Raw genomic sequence first — 20,139 nt, forward strand, 5'->3', positions numbered from 1 at the left:
CGGACACATTTTTGCCCTTTTCGTCTTGTCATCCCGCTTTAGTGCATGGGCCATCAACCTCCAGTTGAACGCGGCACAATAAAAGATGCTATCGGCGCAGAGTGCAATAAGGAAGCCGCGGAGTTATTTACACATTGACCCGGCGTGAGCGCGGCGGGTCGCACCATGAGGCGCGGAGCCGAGCGGGGCGAGCTCACGTCGGGCCTGGCCGCCGCACAGCGCTCCCAACTTGACAGCTAGCGTTAGCCGCCTAGCACGGTTAGCCTCCCGACACATTCTTTTCAAGGAATTCGCCGCGTTTATCGATAGCTAGTCGCCTTCTGCGCGCACATTAAGCATGGATGTATTGTTAGCACCCACTCCGTCCGGGCTTTGGCGGCGAGGCGCACAACTACGGGCGGAAAATGCCATCGTTGTTAGCGTGGGTTAGCTTGTAGCCGAAGCTAGCCCTTAGCATATGCTAGTCGTCATAGCATCTTTGCAAAAAAAAAAAAAGGAAACACGGCACATGAAAACATGAACAAACATGGCATCCAAGTGTTTCATTTATAAACAACTTTACCTGGGCGGGTTCGGGCGATCACCCATCATCCCAGGCGAAAATACACAGGCAGTGCTAACGCTGCTAGCGAGAGCCGACAGACTGACCGGGCGATGGGCTGGACACGCACCGTCCCACAGTCCCGCTCCAATGGAGGTACTTTACCTTGATCCTCTGCTGGTCGCAACGCAGACGGCGGTTAGGAGTTATCCTATGTTTGGGGAAGCTAAGTGCGGGGGGGGGCTACCTCCAGCTCGGTGCGAGCAGCGGCGGAAACAGCGGCTCAATGTCGGCCTCCGGCAGCCAAAGTCAGCTCCCGCGTCCCTCAAAGTCCCATCAACAACAACACGCTAGAGACGACGGCGTGTGGCGATGTGACATTCCACCATTAGGTCCTGGATGCTGCTTCCTCTCAGCCTATTGTCAATACCGCCTGGGCTGACACATAACACGAGCACACTAACCTGCTCGGCGGCACGGCCACGCCGATTGGCTGAGGCGGGCGGCGACGGTGGCGGCGATTGGACGAGGCGCCACGTCGGTCAAGCCGGGGAAGGGGGCGGGCGCAGGGCGACGGAGCCCGCGAGTTCGGTGGCGGAGCAAAAGGGACGAGGGAAGAGATGGAGACGGTAAGCGAAGTTCGCTTTTGGGGAGCGTTTGTCTCCTCCGGAATGAGACTAAACCTGTCCGAGGCCCTGCCCCAACGCCGCCGCTCGCCGCCGACCCTCTCTCGACACAGGCTGGCGGCGCGGCTCGCCGAATGCCACAACAATGGAGGGTGTTAGCATGTGTGCTAGCAGATTAAAAAAGGATGCTAGGAAGTTACGTAACATAACAAGTCGAATTCGTTCGACTCCAAAAATACACTTTTATTTGGTACAGCACAATTATGTCTTTGATAAAATTATAATGCTCACTTTTAACCCCATAGTGTAACTATTACAGCTATCAATAATACACATTGCTCCATAAAACGTGAATAACCTAAAAACATTAATAGTTAGACCAGCGGTCCCCAAACTACGGCCGGCGGCCCGTATTCGGACTACCGGAAGTACAAAGTTTAAAAAAAAAAGTTTAGGAAGCAAAGAAGTATATGTATATATATATTTTAAAATCTGTCCTTTCCAATCCATTTTCTACCGCTTGTTACTCTCTGTGTCTCCTAGCCGCTCAGGCAAATCATGTTGTCTAAAAATGCATTTTTCCATCGATAACGTGACATCAAATGCGTACTCTTTCAGTCAATTAGTGCGCGAGGAATATATATACATATACATACACACACACATACATATATATATATATGTGTGTATATATATATATATATGTGTGTATATATATATATATATGTGTGTATATATATATATATGTGTGTATATATATATACACACACACACACACACATATATATGTATAGTTACATATACACATACATACTGTATATATGTATATATATTATACTGAGGCCCTGCCGCTCGCCGCCGACCCTCTCTCGACACAGGCTGGCGGCGCGGCTCGCCGAATGCCACAACAATGGAGGGTGTTAGCATGTGTGCTAGCAGATTAAAAAAGGATGCTAGGAAGTTACGTAACATAACAAGTCGAATTCGTTCGACTCCAAAAATACACTTTTATTTGGTACAGCACAATTATGTCTTTGATAAAATTATAATGCTCACTTTTAACCCCATAGTGTAACTATTACAGCTATCAATAATACACATTGCTCCATAAAACGTGAATAACCTAAAAACATTAATAGTTAGACCAGGGGTCCCCAAACTACGGCCAGCGGGCCGGGCCGTATTCGGACTACCGGAAGTACAAAGTTAAAAAAAAAAAAGTTTGGGAAGCAAAAAAGTATATATATATATTTTTTTTTTAAATCTGTCCTTTCCAATCCATTTTCTACCGCTTGTTACTCTCGGTGTCTCCTAGCCGCTCAGGCAAATCATGTTGTCTAAAAATGCATTTTTCCATCGATAACGTGACATCAAATGTGTACTCTTTCAGTCAATTAGTGCGCGAGGTATATACATACATATACATATATATGTGTGTATATACTGTACGAATATATATGTGTGTATATATATATATGTGTGTATATATATATGTGTGTATATATATATATATATACACACACACACACACACACATATGTATGTATAGTTACATATACACATACATATATATGTATATATATTATACTGAGGCCCTGCCCCAACGCCGACGACCCTCTCTCGACCCAGGCTGGCGGCGCGGCAACGTGGCTCGGCGAATGCCACAACAATGGAGGGTGTTAGCATGTGCGCTAGCAGATTAAAAAAGGATGCTAGGAAGTTACGTAACATAACAAGTCGAATTCGTTTGACTCCAAATATACACTTTTATTTGGTACAGCACGACAATTATGTCTTTGAAAAAATAATAATGCTCACTTTTAACCCCATTGTGTAGCTATTACAGCTATCAGTAATAAACAAATTGCTCCATAAAACGTGAATAAACTAAAAACAATAATATTTAGACCGGGGGTCATCAACCTGCGGCGCTAAAGAGCCTTTTGTTTTAGTATGCTTTTAGTTTGAGGACAAACATGACACAAACCATCACAATTGTTAGAAAGCGCTCTGTTTAATATGTGTGTGTGTACGCTTCACTGGTGAGAGTATTTGGTAAACATCGTTTTGTCCTTCCAATTTCGGCGGTTCTTGAACTCACCATAGTGTGGACTGTGATGCAAGGAGAGAACACAATTCCTGAACAGGCTGAATATTTTGAAGTTGGAACGGTTTGAATCAGATGAAAAATGTAGGAGTTGTGGAACTTTGAAGAATGTCCCATTCATTTAAATGGGAATTTCCCCAAAAATTGGGATTTTTTTTTGAAAATGGTAAAAAACTTGAATGTTGTTGAAATGTTTCAAATCAGTGGAGAAATGTTGAAGTAGTAACATGTTGAATTGGGAAATGGTATGACGGAATTCCTGGAATATCGGGAATTTTTCCAGTTTATATATGACCCAATCCAAACTACCTTTCCCACCCGTGGCACAATTAAACCTGCACAAAATCGTCACACAAAACACAACCCGCTCACTGAACTTTGTAGATGTCAATTAAAAACATGTCCAAACACAACACATTATTAAAAATGACATATATACATATATATATTTTTACATATATATATATCAGGGTTTCCCACACATTCATTTATTTGTGGCGGCCCGCCACGAAAGAATTACGTCCGCCACAAATAAAAATACAATAAAAAAAATTTAAAAAATAAATTAAAAAAATTTTTTTTTTTTTTGTCCTCTCCAGCTTCTCAGGCAAATCATATAGTTGATGTAGATGCCCATATCGGCTGTTCAGATTTACTTTACAAAAGAGAAGTGTAGGATATTTCTCTTGTTGCCTTATTTGTATATGACTTTATTAAATGTATTTATATTAGAAACACAACATGTGTATATAACAAAGGGAGCAAAGTCTGCAGGCAGTAGGAAACACATGGTTAAGTGTAAGGAGTAAAACTGATGGCAGTCTAAAGTTCAAGATTTTTGGAGCTCTTTGTTCAGTGGATCAGATGTTTGATGAAGCTCTGTGTCTATCTACCACCACTACTGTTTTCTGTTTATTTGTTACTGACTGTGGCAGGACACCTCTGCCTCTGTTTCACTTTATGTTGCTGGTAAATAATATGGTTGTAGTAGTAGGCTAAAGTTAAATTATTTAGTATGCACTAATTAAAGAGGCAGAGCTTTGAGACATTTTAGCTTTTATATTTTATAAGATATATTTTTTGTAAGAACCACATTTAATAAATATATTTCAGTGAATAACTTATTGTTCAAATCTGTATATAAATATGTACATAAAGTGTTGTAATTATATTGTAAAATGGATGGATGGATGGATGGATGGATGTTTAAAACAAAACTGTTAGTATTAATTAGTAAGTATACATTTTTTGAGCATTTTTAGAGAAAATCATATCATTGTAGTAAATTATGCAAATTACTTGATGATGTCATGTGACCACGCCCATAGCCACGCCCCCACCGCCACAGGTATCTTGGCAGTTTATGGGAAACACTGTGTATATATATATATATATATATATATATATATATATATATATATATATATATATATATATATATATATATATATATATATATATATACATATATATATATTTACATATATATATATATGCAGTATATATATACATATATATTTACATGCAGTCAGCTTTGGCACCCCGGCCAAATTGTTGTAGCCCACTGCGGCCCCCAAGTCAAGAAAGTTTGGAGACCCTTCACAACATTGTTCAATGATCAGGACTTGGGCTGCAACGATTCATTGATTAGAAAAAAAGTGTCAATTGATATTCTGTTGCTTCGATGAACCATTTAATGAGTGTCACGAATAAAAACTGCAAGGTCGTCGGCGGAGATCCCTTGAATTTGTGTGCCTGGGCAAAACACGGGCTTACCAGGGCTGAAGTCCAGGGGCCACACCTAATCAGGGGCCCACAATTTTGACAGCGAAATGCAACGATTGGTGTTCACAGCTCAGCCTAACAATTTTGTACTCTCTCTCTCTCTCGGCCGCCCTATTTTCTCCTCTACTGCTGTGAGTGGGGCCGTGTGAAAGAGCAGCGTACTACTACTGAGCTAAAAACCTGTCACAACCATACAGGTGAGCGTGCACCTGTAGCAAAGGGCACGTATGCATGGACATTGACTTTTATAATGCATGATCTTTTTGCTTTTCTGTTCCATAAGTTTAGATTTTCTTTCCACTTGCATGCGGTCCTGATGGAAACATGTCACCGCTGCACGCTGGTGTTGTAATAATGTTTCCTGTGAGGTCTGGATTTCACTTTCAAGGCGGAGCAACTTTTCATGGACTCCTTTTTGACCGTCGTCAGCTCCGCCCCTCCTGGTTTCCAGAGCAACAGCTGAGCGTCCTCGCCCCCCGTGAACAGGGCCCCCGCCACCGCGTCCCACAGGAAGCAGCGCACGGTGGAGGAGTGTCCGCCGTGGAGACTCTTGAGCAGACGCAGTCCCTCGTCGTCACACTCCATCAGGTGGAGGCCGCCGGCGTTGTCGCCCCCCACCACCAGCAGCTTGCCGGCGTCCTCCAGCCAGGCTCCTCCCACTGTGTAATCCAAGCCGCGCCCAGGGGCCGTGGGCCCCAGGCTGCGCACGTCTCGGCAGCTGAAGACGGCGAGCGGCTGCTCCGTGTCAAGCCGGGTCAGATCCCACAGGTGCAGCCCCTCGTCCTGGCTGAGGCACAGCAGCCGGCGGTAGTCGTCGCCGCACCAGCACACGGAGCTGGCGCAGGAGTCGCCGTTAAAGGTCGCCAGCAGCGCCTCGTCCTCCGAGCCCCGGCTCAGGTCGAACACGTTGACGAGGCCGTCGGTGGCGCAGGACGCCATGCGGTCCTTGTCGCGGGGGTGGAAGCGCACCTGTGTGATGTCGTCGCTGTGCGACTCGGAGTACACGCCCAGCGGGGACTCGCCGGGCTTCCTGGCGTCCCAGAAGACCAGGAAGCTGTCCGCCTTGTCCACCTGCTCCGTGCCGGCGCACAGCAGCACGTCGCCGCAGCTCAGGTCGAAGCTGCAGAAGCTGTGGGACGAGTCGCTCCGGAACAGCTGGGCCGAGTCGGACCCCGGGAGGCGGGCGTCCCACGCGCGCACCGTCCCGTCCGCAGAAGCCGAGTAGAGGAGGTGAGGGGAGGCGTGAGCGAAGGCGAGGGCGCAGAGTGGCCCGCCGTGGCCGCGATACTCGCCCTGCAGCTTCAGCGTCTCCTTGTTGTGCAGGTGGATGCTCAGGTTGGAGCAGGACACCGCCAACACGCCCTCTGGCTGCTGAGCCATGCCCAGCAGGTAAGTGGGCTTCTCGGGGTGACTTCGCCGAGCGATGGACAAACTTCTCAACTTGTCCTCCAAAACCTCCATGGTGACATCCAAACTCCTTCAGCAGACAAACGACAAGATGAGTCAAACGTTCAACAACACCCGTTAACTAGAAAATTCCCGCGGAAATTTTGATGGGTCTGCTATCCGTGCCCTGACCCATATTGAAACTGGCATATTTCTAAGATGGTGAAAAAGTATCCAAAGCCATGATTTTTAGGTTTACACATACAACATTAGCTAAAAAGTTGGCATTTCATGTTAGCATGCTAATATAAAAGAGGTTAGCATACTTATAAGATGGTGCAAGGTATCCAAATCCATGATTTTTCGGTTTACACATACAAAATAGTAAAAAAAATAACATTAAATGTTAGCATGCTAATATAGGAAACGTTAGCATATTTCTATGATGGCGCCAAGTATCCAAATCTATGACTTTTAGGTTTACACATACAAATTAGTTAAAGAGATAGCAATAAATGTTATCATGCTAACGATAGCATGCTATAATAAAAGACGTCAGTCTCCTTTCTAAGACGGCGCCAAGTAACCAAATCCATGATTTTTAGGTTTACGCATACAAATTAGCAAAAAGGAGAGCAGTAAATGTTAGCATGCTAAGGATAGCATGCTAATATAAGAGATGTTAGCCTATTTCTAAGATGGCGCCAAGTATCCAAAGCCATTATTTGTAGTTTTGCACATAAAAAATGTAATAAAAAGATAGCTTTTGACATTAGCATGCTAATATAAAAGACGTTTACATATTTCTAAGATGGCGCCATGCATCCAAAACCATGGTTTTTAGGTTTACACATACAACATCTGCTAAAAAGATAGCATTAAACTTTAGCATGTGTTACTTTAGAGACGTTAGCATACATCTAAAATGCCACCAAGCATCCAAAGCCATGATTTGCATACATGCATGCATATATACATATATATTACACACACACACACATTTATATATATAATGTAGTAAGAGACACCTTCATAACAATATGTAATATGTACAATATACACACTGCAAGTATATATATATATATATAATGTACTAACAGACACCTTCATAACAATATGTAATATGTACAATACACACACTGCAAGTATATATATATAATGTAGTAACAGACACCTTCATAACAATATGCAATATGTACAGTATACACACTTCAAGTATATATATATATATATATATATATATATATATATATATATATATATATATATATATATATATATATATATATATATTAATAATGTAGTAACAGACACCTTCATAACAATATGTGATATGTACAATATACACACTGCAAGTATATATATAATGTAGTAACAGACACCTTCATAACAATATGTAATATGTACAATATACACACTGCAAGTATATATAATGTAGTAACAGACACCTTCATAACAATATGTAATATGTACAATATACACACTGCAAGTATATATATAATGTAGTAACAGACACCTTCATAACTATATGTAATATGTACACTATACACACTGCAAGTATATATATATAATGTAGTAACAGACACCTTCATAACAATATGTAATTTGTACAATATACACACTGCAAGTATATATATATATAATGTAGTAACAGACACCTTCATAACAATATGTAATGTGTACAATATACACACTGCAAGTATATATATAATGTAGTAACAGACACCTTCATAACAATATGTAATATGTACAATATACACACTGCAAGTATATATATAATGTAGTAACAGACACCTTCATAACAATATGTAATATGTACAATATACACACTGCAAGTATATATATATATATATATATATATATATATATATATATATATATATATATATATATATATATAATGTAGTAACAGACACCTTCATAACAATATGTAATATGTACAAAGGAAATAAGAAAAATGTTTATGCATTTGTAAATGTCTTCAGTTATAAACATTAATTCACTTTCTTCTTTCCTTCATGGATCTAAAGTTTATAAGGCACATTATCTCTACTAATTAATGTAATTGTCATGTCATTAGTGTTTTAAAAGAGATACTTTGGACAAAAGTTAACGCTGAGTGAACTACTGAGTAACCACTGGCCGAGCTCCTACATGCTGTATATAACACGCACTAATGTGTCGTCATTTCCTGGCAACCAGCGTTGTGTAATGAACCTACCTCGCCCTTTTTCTCTTCTTTTGTGGCCAAACGACGTCTTTAAAGAAGGTTAAAGTTAGTTATAGACAAATGTTTTTTACCTCACGTCACTCTCAGCGAGACCAAACCTGCATGGCGGACAACTGTGTCACACTCTATACACCCCGGAAGAACATCCGGTCAAATAATAGTTCCGCATCGGGAAACGACAAGTTTTTTGTTGTTGTTTATTTTATTTTTCTTCTTCTTCCTTTTTTTCTTTTTTTCCTTTTCATTTCCTGAATGTGTTGTATTGGTCAGATAATGATACAAAACTTAAAAAAAAGGTCCGTCCATAATAAACACCATAGTTCACAACGGCAAGAAATACCAACTTAAAACAAATAATTTTCAAATGTGGGGAAAAAAATATCTTCACTATTTTACAGATTTGTTAAACAATAATCAAGTTATTAAAAAAAAACTGCCAAGAGAGAACACAAGCCAAAAAGAAACATGTCGAGGAGTAACAGAAAATAAAACAAATGAAGGCACCATACGACATGCTGCCTTTTTAATGATTGTGTAACTACATTACCCACAAGGCTTAGCGTGCGAAAAGACCGGAAGTAGACAAAAAACATTTGTTTTCCTTTTTCACCGCCTGTGTTTTAAAAAAAATGATTATTATTATTAACAAACATACATTTATAATTCACACAGAAGTCAAGGCACTTTCAACAACAAGTAAGAAAACAAAATCAAATACAGATAATAATACTAATTCATATGAAAAAAAAAGACAAATCACTTTAAATGTTTTTAACAAATATATCAATTTAAGGGCTTTTGTACTCTTAATCATTCTCCAAGATTTGATGGATAATTGTAGCCCATTAAGCCAAATAGAAAATGTAGGCCTTACTTTCATAAATCGTAGAGTTTGACACGGAAATGTGATGTATATGTATATTAGTTTTCTATGAACTTTCCCATTTTATTATTTATTTCCATACGCAACACAACATTATATAATGTGTGTTTTGTGAGACAAACCTCTGTATCAACGTGTTCACATTTGAAGACATGTTGTGCAACATCCGGCCATTCATCAATTACAGCTATGGTTATCATTATTGTGATATTATGATCTATAAAATGAAAACTACATTACCCAGCATGCCACAGTAGTGAAGCGCTTGCGCGGTAGCTGGAGGTTGTTGTGGAGTAAACCTTTGAGAACTGAGCCAACACGCCTCGTCTGCATTTATTACGATTAGACAGACAACACAATTATGTTAGTCTATGATCTAATTATATTATTGTTGTGCTTTAAGTGGTAAAACAAGTGTTTTCTAGCGTTTTTTTTTAAACCGGAAGTATTAATATAGCTGTTATTCCTTGGCTGTCCTGCAGATGGCAGCAGCTACTCATCGTTACCAATCTTCAACGCCTCCGAACACCTTTTTTTTTGTCTTCACCTCTATCACTTAGTTATAAATGTATCACTATCACTTAGTTATAAATGGGTAAATAACAAATATTCAACGTTTGAACATTCGCTTTTTAATCAGTTATGTCTTTCTGGGTAAGTTTAAAAGCTGTACAGCACGTTTTATATATATACACACACAAACATCCATATATATATATATATATATATATATATATATATATATATATATATATATATATATATATATATATATATATATATATATTAGACACACAAATATATATATGTGTGTTCATATATACATGTATAAATATATATACATATATGCATTTTATATTTACACACAAATACATATACACATATTTATATATACACACACACACATATATATATTATATATTAGACACACAAATATATATATATGTGTGTTCATATATACATGTATAAATATATATACATATATGCATTTTATATTTACACACAAATACATATGCACATATATATATATATGTATATATACACATATACGTATATATACTGTATATATACACATATATGCATTTTATATTTACACACAAATACATATACACATATATTTATATATACACACACATATATATATACATATATTAGACACACAAATATATATATATGTGTGTTCATATATACATGTATAAATATATATACATATATGCATTTTATATTTACACACAAATACATATACACATAAATATATATACTGTATATATATACATACATATACTGTATATATATACATACATATATATATACATACATACATATACTGTACATATATATATACATATTAATACATATATACACATGTACATACATGTATATATATACATACATGTACATATTTATATATATATATATATATATATATATATATATATATATATACATATATATATATACATTAGTCGTAATGTGGAATAAAAGTTTATGCAAACCTATTTTGCCCCCTGCTGACAAATGTACACACACTGCGTACTTTAACTAGTAAATGAATGTGCACACAAACAGAGGAAATACTAGTTTATCTTATTCTGTTGTCTGTATGACTCAGATAAATGCACATTTAGCCATTCTTAGTTGCAAACATTTCAAACAAGATTGTGAATCATAAGCATATAAAATCTATAACAGTTTACAGCAGTGGTTCCCAATTTTTTTTCACCAAGTACCACCTCAGAAAACATAATGACCAACTTTAAATTACAGTAGCGAAGTAAGGCTAAGTATTCATTAAAAACAAGGCAGGGATTTTATTTAACAAGTATATCCACCGTAACATTATAGTTTGAATATTTGAAAATAAAACACTGTGCTTTAATCAAGTGATTATTTGGCGTACCACTAGATGGCGCCGGCGTACCGTACTAGTTTGAGAATCCCTGGTCTAAAAGGACAAATATATTGATTTTCATCATGACAAGAGAGGCGATTCTTGTTTTTATCCATTCATAATTTTCAAAAATTGAAAACTAAACATTTTTTGTGCAAAAATATATTTTTGATGAGAATGTAAAAAAAATAGGGATGTCCGATAATGACTTATTTGCCGATATTGTTCAACTCTTAATTACCGATATCAACCGATACCGATATATACAGTCATGGAATTAACACATTATTATGCCTAATTTGGACAACCAGGTATAGTGAAATTAAAGTCATTTTTTAAAAAATTCATAAAATAAAATAAATTTAAAAAAAATTATTGAATAAAAAAGAAAGTAAAACAATATAAAAACAGTTACATAGAAACTAGTAATTAATGAGAATGAGTAAAATGAACTGTTAAAGGTTAGTACTATTAGTGGACCAATCATGTGTGCTTACGGACTGTATCCCTTGCATACTGTATTGATATATAATGTAGGAACCAGAATATTAATAACAGAAAGAAACAACCCTTTTGTGTGAATGAGTGTAAATGGGGGAGGGAGTTTTTTTGGGTTGGTGCACTAATTGTAAGTGTATCTTGTGTTTTTTATGTTGATTTAATTTAAAAAAATAATAAAAATTGGAAAAAAAACAATACCGATAATTAAAAAAACGATACCGATAATTTCCAATATTACATTTTAAAGCATTTATCAGACAATAATATCGGCAGGTCGATATTATCGGACATCTAAAAAAATCAACTAGTTTTTTAGACCATTGGAAAAAGTTTCATTCTATAATTGTACCAAATATTACATTGCAAGAATCGTTTTGAATCGAATCGTCACCCCAGGAATCAGAATCCAATCCTAAAAGTGCCCAAAGATTCGCATCCCTAGTGGTTGAGAGGATAGGCGGTGTGGCTCAGCAGCAACTTGAGGGTTCCGGGTTCGAGTCCAGCTTCCGCAAACCTGCTCAAAAACAGGCAAACTCTCATTCTGACTTTTTGGTTCCCTGCGGAGGAGCCGAGGGGGGGCGAGAATGTGGTTCTTGTCTTTGTTGCAGTGCCAAGCGGAACCCTGGCCAGGGGACAAACCACTTCACGGCCACATGTGGACCCAGTCAATCCACCACGCAGCTGCCGGGACATCCACATCCCTGCAGCTGGCCGCTTTTTCCTCCTGCACTCCCACTCATGAAAAGGTTGCCAGACCACGGGAATAAACGCAAAAAAAACATTCTTCATAAAATGATGACTCGACACATTGATCAGATTTATTTGGACTGAATGCAGCCGCCTCAAATAAAACGTAGCGTATCAAAAAATAGTTCCTATAAGTCCGACTCCCCTGACGAGCACAAGAACCATGCAGGGGTGTCCAAAGTGCGTGTCGCACACAAATCAATTATTGACCATGGAAGCGATAACACGGCTAGGAAGTCATTCAGCACGGGGCCCAATAAAGTTGTGAATGCCAGCACTTTGGTAAAGAAGGTGAGAAACACTTACGAATTCAAACACAAACTCGTACCAAAACAAGGTGGCGTCCAAGAGTGTTCGATAACTTTAATTATGGGCCTGCTGCTAAGCAAGCAGCTCATATTATTACTGCTCATACTTTACAGTTTTGTTTTGTTTCCTATCCTAAACTTTCATGATTAATGCGCGACGAACCAACCAACAAACCCCTACGTATCTTATACCGTCGGAAAGGTCTCGATGAGGACGACGGCAGTATTTATAGTTGGGATCATTTTGTGTTACCATGGCGACGCTATTCCGGAAATTAATCGCTATGGGCAACTTTTAAAATGGAGGATTTTGCCAAAACAGCGAGATCGCCTCTTCTTGTAGCTCAGTCATACTTTCACGTAGCTCGGCCTTTAACGTCTCATTTTGTTCACACAATTGTCTGCGTTAACCCTGGCTTAAAAAGTTTTATAACGTTAATTATGGGCCTGCTGCTAAGCAAGCAACGCATATTATTACTGTTCATACTTTAGTTTTGTTTCCTATCCTAAACTTTCGCGATTAATAAGCGACAAACCAACCAACAAACCCCTACGTATCTTATACCGTCGGAAAGGTCTCGATGAGGACGACAGCAGTATTTATAGTTGGGATCATTTCGTGTCACCATAGTGACGCTATTCCGGAAACTAATCACTACGGGCAACCTTTAAAATGGAGGGTTTTGCCAAAACAGCGAGATCGCCTCTTCTTGTAGCTCAGTCATACTTTCACGTAGCTCGGCGTTTAACGTCTCATTTTGTTCACACACTTGTCTACGTTAACCCTGGCTTAAAAAGTTTTATAACTTCAATTATGGGCCTGCTGCTAAGCAAGCAACTCATATTATTACTGCTCATACTTTAGTTTTGTTTCCTATCCTAAACTTTCGCGATTAATGCGCAACGAACCAACCAACAAACCCCTACGTATCTTATACCGTCGGAAAGGTCTCGATGAGGACGACGGCAGTATTTATAGTTGGGATCATTTCGTGTTACCATGGTGACGCTATTCCGGAAATTAATCGCTATGGGCAACTTTTAAAATGGAGGGTTTTGCCAAAACAGCGAGATCGCCTCTTCTTGTAGCTCAGTCATACTTTCACGTAGCTCGGTGTTTAACGTCTCATTTTGTTCACACACTTGTCTACGTTAACCCTGGCTTAAATTTTTTTGACGTCCAATGTTTGGTTTTTGCTGGATGGTCATCGTAAGGAGGCGAGCGCCATCGGGGTTCCCCCCATTAAAGCGGATGGTGTACACCATTAAAGCGGATGGTGTACACTAGAGGGTGGCAGACCCGGAAATACCCTTTTTTTGGGGAACAAACTGTCGTCACGGCCACATCTTTTATCCCACTGTCACGTGTGTCGGTGAAAACGTTGACACACTCGTCCTCTCTACGAAAATGTCACTTTTATGGAGGTCACGTGTCCCATTCCGCCTCTGATGGCCATCAAAAGTCAGCGAAATTGACCCCAAAAAAATCTAATTTTCCTCCATCCATCCATTTTCTACCGCTTGTCCATTTTGGGGTCGCGGGGGGTGCTGGAGCCTATCTCAGCCTACTCGATCAAACTCGGCCATTTTTTAACATTTATTGGAATTCTGACCCATCAAAATTTCCGTGGGAATTTTCTAGTTGATACATTTTATTCATCATTTATATGTGCAGTATTCCCTCTTGGATTCCCTAAATTGGGAATTTTTTCCCCCTTCTAAGTAGGAATGATCAAATATTTTCAGAGAGCGCAAAAAAACTGTTTACAACCATTTATAACATGAAATAACTCCTTTAATCCGATGCTTGGGGCTAAGCCAATCAGAGGCCACGATACTGAACCACACTGTTTGCTGTCCTTTAACCTCTTAAGCTGTTTGTTTACATACTTTTTTATATTTCTCTTTGCTATTTGGGCTTATTGGACCCTAATTACAATAAAAACTAAGAATCATATTTTAATATGATGTACTTAGTCCATAAGTACACAAACGTGTACTTCATGTTTAGTGACATGCTAATTCTTATTTTTACACTTTTTCCCCCACAATTTTTATTGTATGTTATACTCTTCTGACACCACCAGATGGCAGTATAAGTGTCCACATAAGTGACCATAAGACCCCAATTCAGTAGTGTACAAAATTTTGGAAATAAGAGCTAAAAGGTGCTGTCCACGCATGTGGCCACTAAGCCTTTAGAGGTTAAAGAAGTTACCGTATTTTCCGGACCATAGGGCGCACCGGATTATAAGGCGCACTGCCGACGAATGGTCTATTTTCGATTGTTTTTCATATATAAGGCGCACCGGATTATAAGGCGCGTTAACCTCTTAAGGCCCAAGCTGTTTGTTTACATGCTTTTGTTTTTTATCTCTCTTTGCTATTTGGGCTTATTGGACCCTAATTAGAATACAAACTAAGAATCATATTTTAATATGATGTACTTAGTCCATAAGTACACAAACGTGTACTTCATGTTTAGTGACATGCTAATTCTTATTTTTACACTCCCCCCCCCCCAAATTCCATTGTATGTTATACTCTTCTGACACCACCAGATGGCAGTATAAGTGTCCACATAAGTGGCCATAAGACTCCAATTCAGTAGTGTACACAATTTTGGAAATAAGAGCTAAAAGGTGCTGTCCACGCACGTGGCCACTAAGCCTTTAGAGGTCTTAATGGCCAATGATAAAGTAGTATTCCGATTTTTTTAGCCCACAAAATGTATTTTTATGCTTGAAAATGCTGAATGTAGGCCAAAAACATGTAGAATAGGTTTTTAAAAGGAAAAAAAAACAAGACAATCTGTGATAGAGTGAGGCGGGAAACAATTTTTGCATGTGAAACTTGTAATATTCTATAAAGAATGTGTTTCGTGTTCATATTTTTGACTGGAACACATTAATTGGATTTACATTATTTCTTATTGGGTGGGGGAATTGCTTATAAAAGTTGAAGTACAGTAGGAAGGGGATTCATATGGCCACATTTACCCGACACATGAAACGTGACAAATTTCCAATATCCACTTTAGCCGCCAGATGGCAGCAGAGTTCTGAATGTCTTAAAATGTGTTTTAACTTTGCCATGTCGAGTGGCGCTTTCCATCGTTTCCAGCGGAACGCGTTGCAAAATGACGAAACCTCCCCTCACCGAGGAACGGGTCCTCGCCGGGTTAAGTTTGGACACCCCTGATATAGACGCTGGTTGAGTTTGCCCCAGCGAAGTGCATAAAGCCACGTGGCAAACCCTGCAATGACCTCGTAAGGCACTAGAGGGCACTAAAGTGGTTGAGCCGCCATATTTGGTCACCTGACAAAAGGTTCTGGGTCCTGCCTGGGATTCAGGCTGAAAGTCCGCGTATAAAATGATCGCTTGTTTACAGGTGAGATCCCAGGTCGTGGTCCTGACCTTTGTGGAAGTCCGGCGTGCTCAGTCGGCAGCAAAACCCAGGAACGAGCCATGGTGTCGGCGTGAGGAAGTTTTTGGTACATTTTGAAGATCTACCCTGCAAGTCTCAAGTGGAATACTAGCATAGCATGTGGCTACGTTCACACCGCCATTTTTTTTTGTGGTTCACATTTCTTCATGTTGGTAAGAACTGTTCCAATTCAGACGTCTCGGAATCTAAACCCAGGCCTCTTTCGCATAATCCGATATTTATCCGAACAAACTGCATTCGGAACGCGATAAAGGGCGCACATTTTTCGCTGAAATAGACGGACGTGAAAGGAGTGGAGAAGAAGATGTCGCTCCTATCCCGGCTGCGACAGCTCGCCCACACGCTCTGTAGAACGTACCACGTTCTAGTACGGAATTGTCGATGACTGAAGTGCTGATATCAACCAAACCCAACCCCCCTCCCCCCAACCCTCTCCACATCCCACCCCCCGGATTGTAAATAATGTAAATAATTCAATGTATATACTCTGATGATGAACTTGTGTGATGACTGTATCATGATGATAGTATATATTTGTACCATGAATTGATTAACGTGGACCCCCGACTTAAACAAGTTGAAGAACTTATTGGGGTGTTACCATTTAGTGGTCAATTGTACGGAATATGTACTGTACTGTGCAATCTACTAATAATAGTTTCAATCAATCAATCAATCAATCAATCAATCGTGCAAGCTTGACATCGACTATGCACTCTTACCCTGGGGATCCAAACGGGACCCCCGCTCATAAAGGTCTCAAAAGTCAGCAATACATTTATTTTCATTTTACTTTCAAGGCTGGAAACCTTTTAACAACTTTAGATCTATCTATTGGTATTCACTTTTTTAATATTTTGTACGTTATATGGTATACGTTATATGTAGACTGGTTGGGCAAACTCCCATGCACCCTCAACGGCAGGGTCCTTGAGGGTGCATGGGAGTTTGCCCAACCAGTCTACATGTGTTTTGTGGACTTGGAGAAGGCATTCGACCGTGTCCCTCGGGAAGTCCTGTGGGGAGTGCTCAGAGAGTATGGCGTATCGGACTGTCTGTTGTGGCGGTCCGCTCCCTGTATGATCAGTACCAGAGTTTGGTCCGCATTGCCGGCAGTAAGTCGGACACGTTTCCAGTGAGGGTTGGACTCCGCCAAGGCTGCCCTTTGTCACCGATTCTGTTCATAACTTTTATGGACAGAATTTCTAGGCGCAGTCAAGGCGTTGAGGGGATCTGGTTTGGTGGCTGCAGGATTAGGTCTCTGCTTTTTGCAGATGATGTGGTCCTGATGGTTTCATCTGGCCAGGATCTTCAGCTCTCGCTGGATCGGTTCGCAGCTGAGTGTGAAGCGACTGGGATGAGAATCAGCACCTCCAAGTCAGAGTCCATGGTTCTCGCCCGGAAAAGGGTGGAGTGCCATCTCCGGGTTGCGGAGGAGACCCTGCCCCAAGTGGAGGAGTTCAAGTACCTTGGAGTCTTGTTCACGAGTGAGGGAAGAGTGGATCGTGAGATCGACAGGCGGATCGGTGCGGCGTCTTCAGTAATGCGGACGCTGTATCGATCCGTTGTGGTGAAGAAGGAGCTGAGCCGGAAGGCAAAGCTCTCAATTTATCGGTCGATCTACGTTCCCATCCTCACCTATGGTCATGAGCTTTGGGTTATGACCGAAAGGACAAGATCACGGGTACAAGCGGCCGAAATGAGTTTCCTCCGCCGGGTGGCGGGGCTCTCCCTTATAGATAGGGTGAGAAGCTCTGCCATCCGGGGGGAGCTCAAAGTACAGCCGTTGCTCCTCCACATCGAGAGGAGCCAGTTGAGGTGGTTCGGGCATCTGGTCAGGATGCCACCCGAACGCCTCCCTAGGGAGGTGTTTAGGGCACGTCCGACCGGTAGGAGGCCACGGGGAAGACCCAGGACACGTTGGGAAGACTATGTGGGACGGCGTGGCGAAGTTGGTAGAGTGGCTGTGCCAGCAATCGGAGTGTTGCTGGTTACTGGGGTTCAATTCCCACCTTCTACCTTCCTAGTCACGACCGTTGTGTCCTTGGGCAAGACACTTCACCCTTTGCCTCTGATGGCTGCTGGTTAGCGCCTTGCATGGCAGCTCCCGCCATCAGTGTGTGAATGTGTGTGTGAATGGGTAAATGTGGAAATACTGTCAAAGCGCTTTGAGTACCTTGAAGGTAGAAAAGCGCTATACAAGTACAACCCATTTATCATTTATTTATGTCTCCCGGCTGTCCTGGGAACGCCTCGGGATCCCCCGGGAAGAGCTGGACGAAGTGGCTGGGGAGAGGAAAGTCTGGGTTTCCCTGCTTAGGTTGCTGCCCCCGCGACCTGACCTCGGATAAGCGGAAGAAAATGGATGGATGGATGGACGTTATATAGTGTTTTTGTCAAAAATAACTGTAAAATAGCTAAAAACAAATAGTTGCAGAGTGGTAATTAAAATCAATAATTTCTTACATTGCTTTTTTAGATTAGTTTTGTGTTGTGTTGTTTTGTGAGCTACAAAGAGAGAAAGCTAACAGAACTTAGTTGAGTTCCTACAAGTCATTTGGGCCTGAGATCGTTTGCGTTGCATTTTAGTGGTTTAATAGCAGTTTAACTCATTTACGATTATCAAAGCTCTGAGAATTTTGAATGATCCATTAAGTGTTTAAGTGGTGCAACTACGCCAAAACCATGAATTGATTAACGTGGACCCCCCGACTTAAACTAGTTGAATTATTGGGTTGTTACCAGTTAGTGGTCAATTGTACGGAATATGTACTGTACTGTGCAATCTACTAATACAAGTTTCAATCAATCAAACAATATTTTCTTGTTTTCTTTGTTTTGGTTTTCATGGAAAAAGCGGAGTAATATGAAAGGATTATTCTGTTAAAAAAATGGCATTTATATTATAACGGGAGTCAATCGGGCCGACAGAGTGAACGTGTGTGTACTTTGGTAATATTCTATTCTAACAACGTTGCTATAAAAAATATGACATTTTTAAAAATTTAAAAATAAACTGTTCAAAGTCCCTGGGGAAATTTCAGACCACTACGGACTCTCACAATATTATGTTAGATCCACTATGGACTCTTACAATATTATGTTAGATCCACTATGGACTGGACTCTCACTATTATGTTAGATCCACTATGGACTGGACTCTCACTATTATGTTAGATCCACTATGGACTGGACTCTCACACTATTATGTTAGATCCACTATGGACTGGACTCTCACTATTATGTTAGATCCACTATGGACTGGACTCTCACTATTATGTTAGATCCACTATGGACTGGACTCTCACTATTATGTTAGATCCACTATGGACTGGACTCTTACTATTATGTTAGATCCACTATGGACTGGACTCTCACTATTCTGTTAGATCCACTCGTCCGTCCATTGCACCGGTCGCCCACATCTGCGGTCCCCTCCAAGGGTCCTCATTGTCATCCCATTGGGTTGAGTTCTTTCCTTGCCCTGATGTGGGATCTGAGCCGAGGATGTCGTTGTGGCTTATGCAGCCCTTTGAGACACTCGAGATTTAGGGCTGTATAAGTAAACGTTGATTGATTGATTGATTGATAAAGCTGAGTGAAGCTTTTAAAAAGTATCAAACATGTGTGGGTCAAAACAAGAGGTCACAATCGACCAATCACAGTGCTACGATTGATTTCTAACT

At 40.2% G+C, this 20,139-nt stretch overlaps 3 protein-coding genes and 1 long non-coding RNA gene across 8 annotated transcripts in view; all 4 read right to left on the reverse strand.

The window, feature by feature from the left end:
• LOC133640990 (serine/threonine-protein phosphatase 2A 56 kDa regulatory subunit epsilon isoform) overlaps positions 1 to 1,019 on the reverse strand; it is a 105,497-nt gene extending 104,478 nt beyond the window's left edge. For 2 of the 5 annotated variants that reach the window (XM_062034757.1, XM_062034756.1), the window contains exon 1: positions 707 to 1,019. Coding sequence is in view for 3 of the 5 variants with exons in the window: in XM_062034753.1 (XP_061890737.1) it covers positions 563 to 591 (29 nt within the window). In the remaining 2 variants the exon portion in view is untranslated. Of the gene's footprint in view, positions 1 to 562 lie in introns of all 5 variants that reach the window. The other 3 variants (XM_062034754.1, XM_062034752.1, XM_062034753.1) reach the window with 2 other exon arrangements.
• A 3,759-nt stretch (positions 1,020 to 4,778) lies between these two features.
• On the reverse strand, positions 4,779 to 8,822 carry wdr89 (WD repeat domain 89). Its single transcript, XM_062035093.1, has 2 exons — positions 8,667 to 8,822; positions 4,779 to 6,536 (listed from the first exon to the last, which is right to left on the reverse strand). Exon 2 carries the CDS (start codon positions 6,518 to 6,520, stop codon positions 5,387 to 5,389), a length of 1,134 nt encoding a protein of 377 aa, XP_061891077.1. The 5' UTR covers positions 6,521 to 6,536; positions 8,667 to 8,822; the 3' UTR covers positions 4,779 to 5,386.
• A 5,060-nt stretch (positions 8,823 to 13,882) lies between these two features.
• On the reverse strand, positions 13,883 to 16,873 carry LOC133640428 (uncharacterized). Its single transcript, XR_009824143.1, has 2 exons — positions 15,336 to 16,873; positions 13,883 to 14,871 (listed from the first exon to the last, which is right to left on the reverse strand). It is a non-coding gene; the product is annotated as an uncharacterized LOC133640428 (long non-coding RNA).
• A 1,149-nt stretch (positions 16,874 to 18,022) lies between these two features.
• The window catches only part of sgpp1b (sphingosine-1-phosphate phosphatase 1b), a 35,167-nt gene continuing 33,050 nt past the window's right edge, over positions 18,023 to 20,139 (reverse strand). Inside the window, exon 3 of the mRNA XM_062035058.1 lies at positions 18,023 to 20,139. This exon is cut by the window's right edge and continues 965 nt beyond it. The gene's annotated coding sequence lies outside the window, so the exon portion shown is untranslated.

The sequence above is a fragment of the Entelurus aequoreus genome, linkage group LG23, assembly GCF_033978785.1.
Source record: "Entelurus aequoreus isolate RoL-2023_Sb linkage group LG23, RoL_Eaeq_v1.1, whole genome shotgun sequence".
Taxonomy (NCBI): domain Eukaryota; kingdom Metazoa; phylum Chordata; class Actinopteri; order Syngnathiformes; family Syngnathidae; genus Entelurus; species Entelurus aequoreus.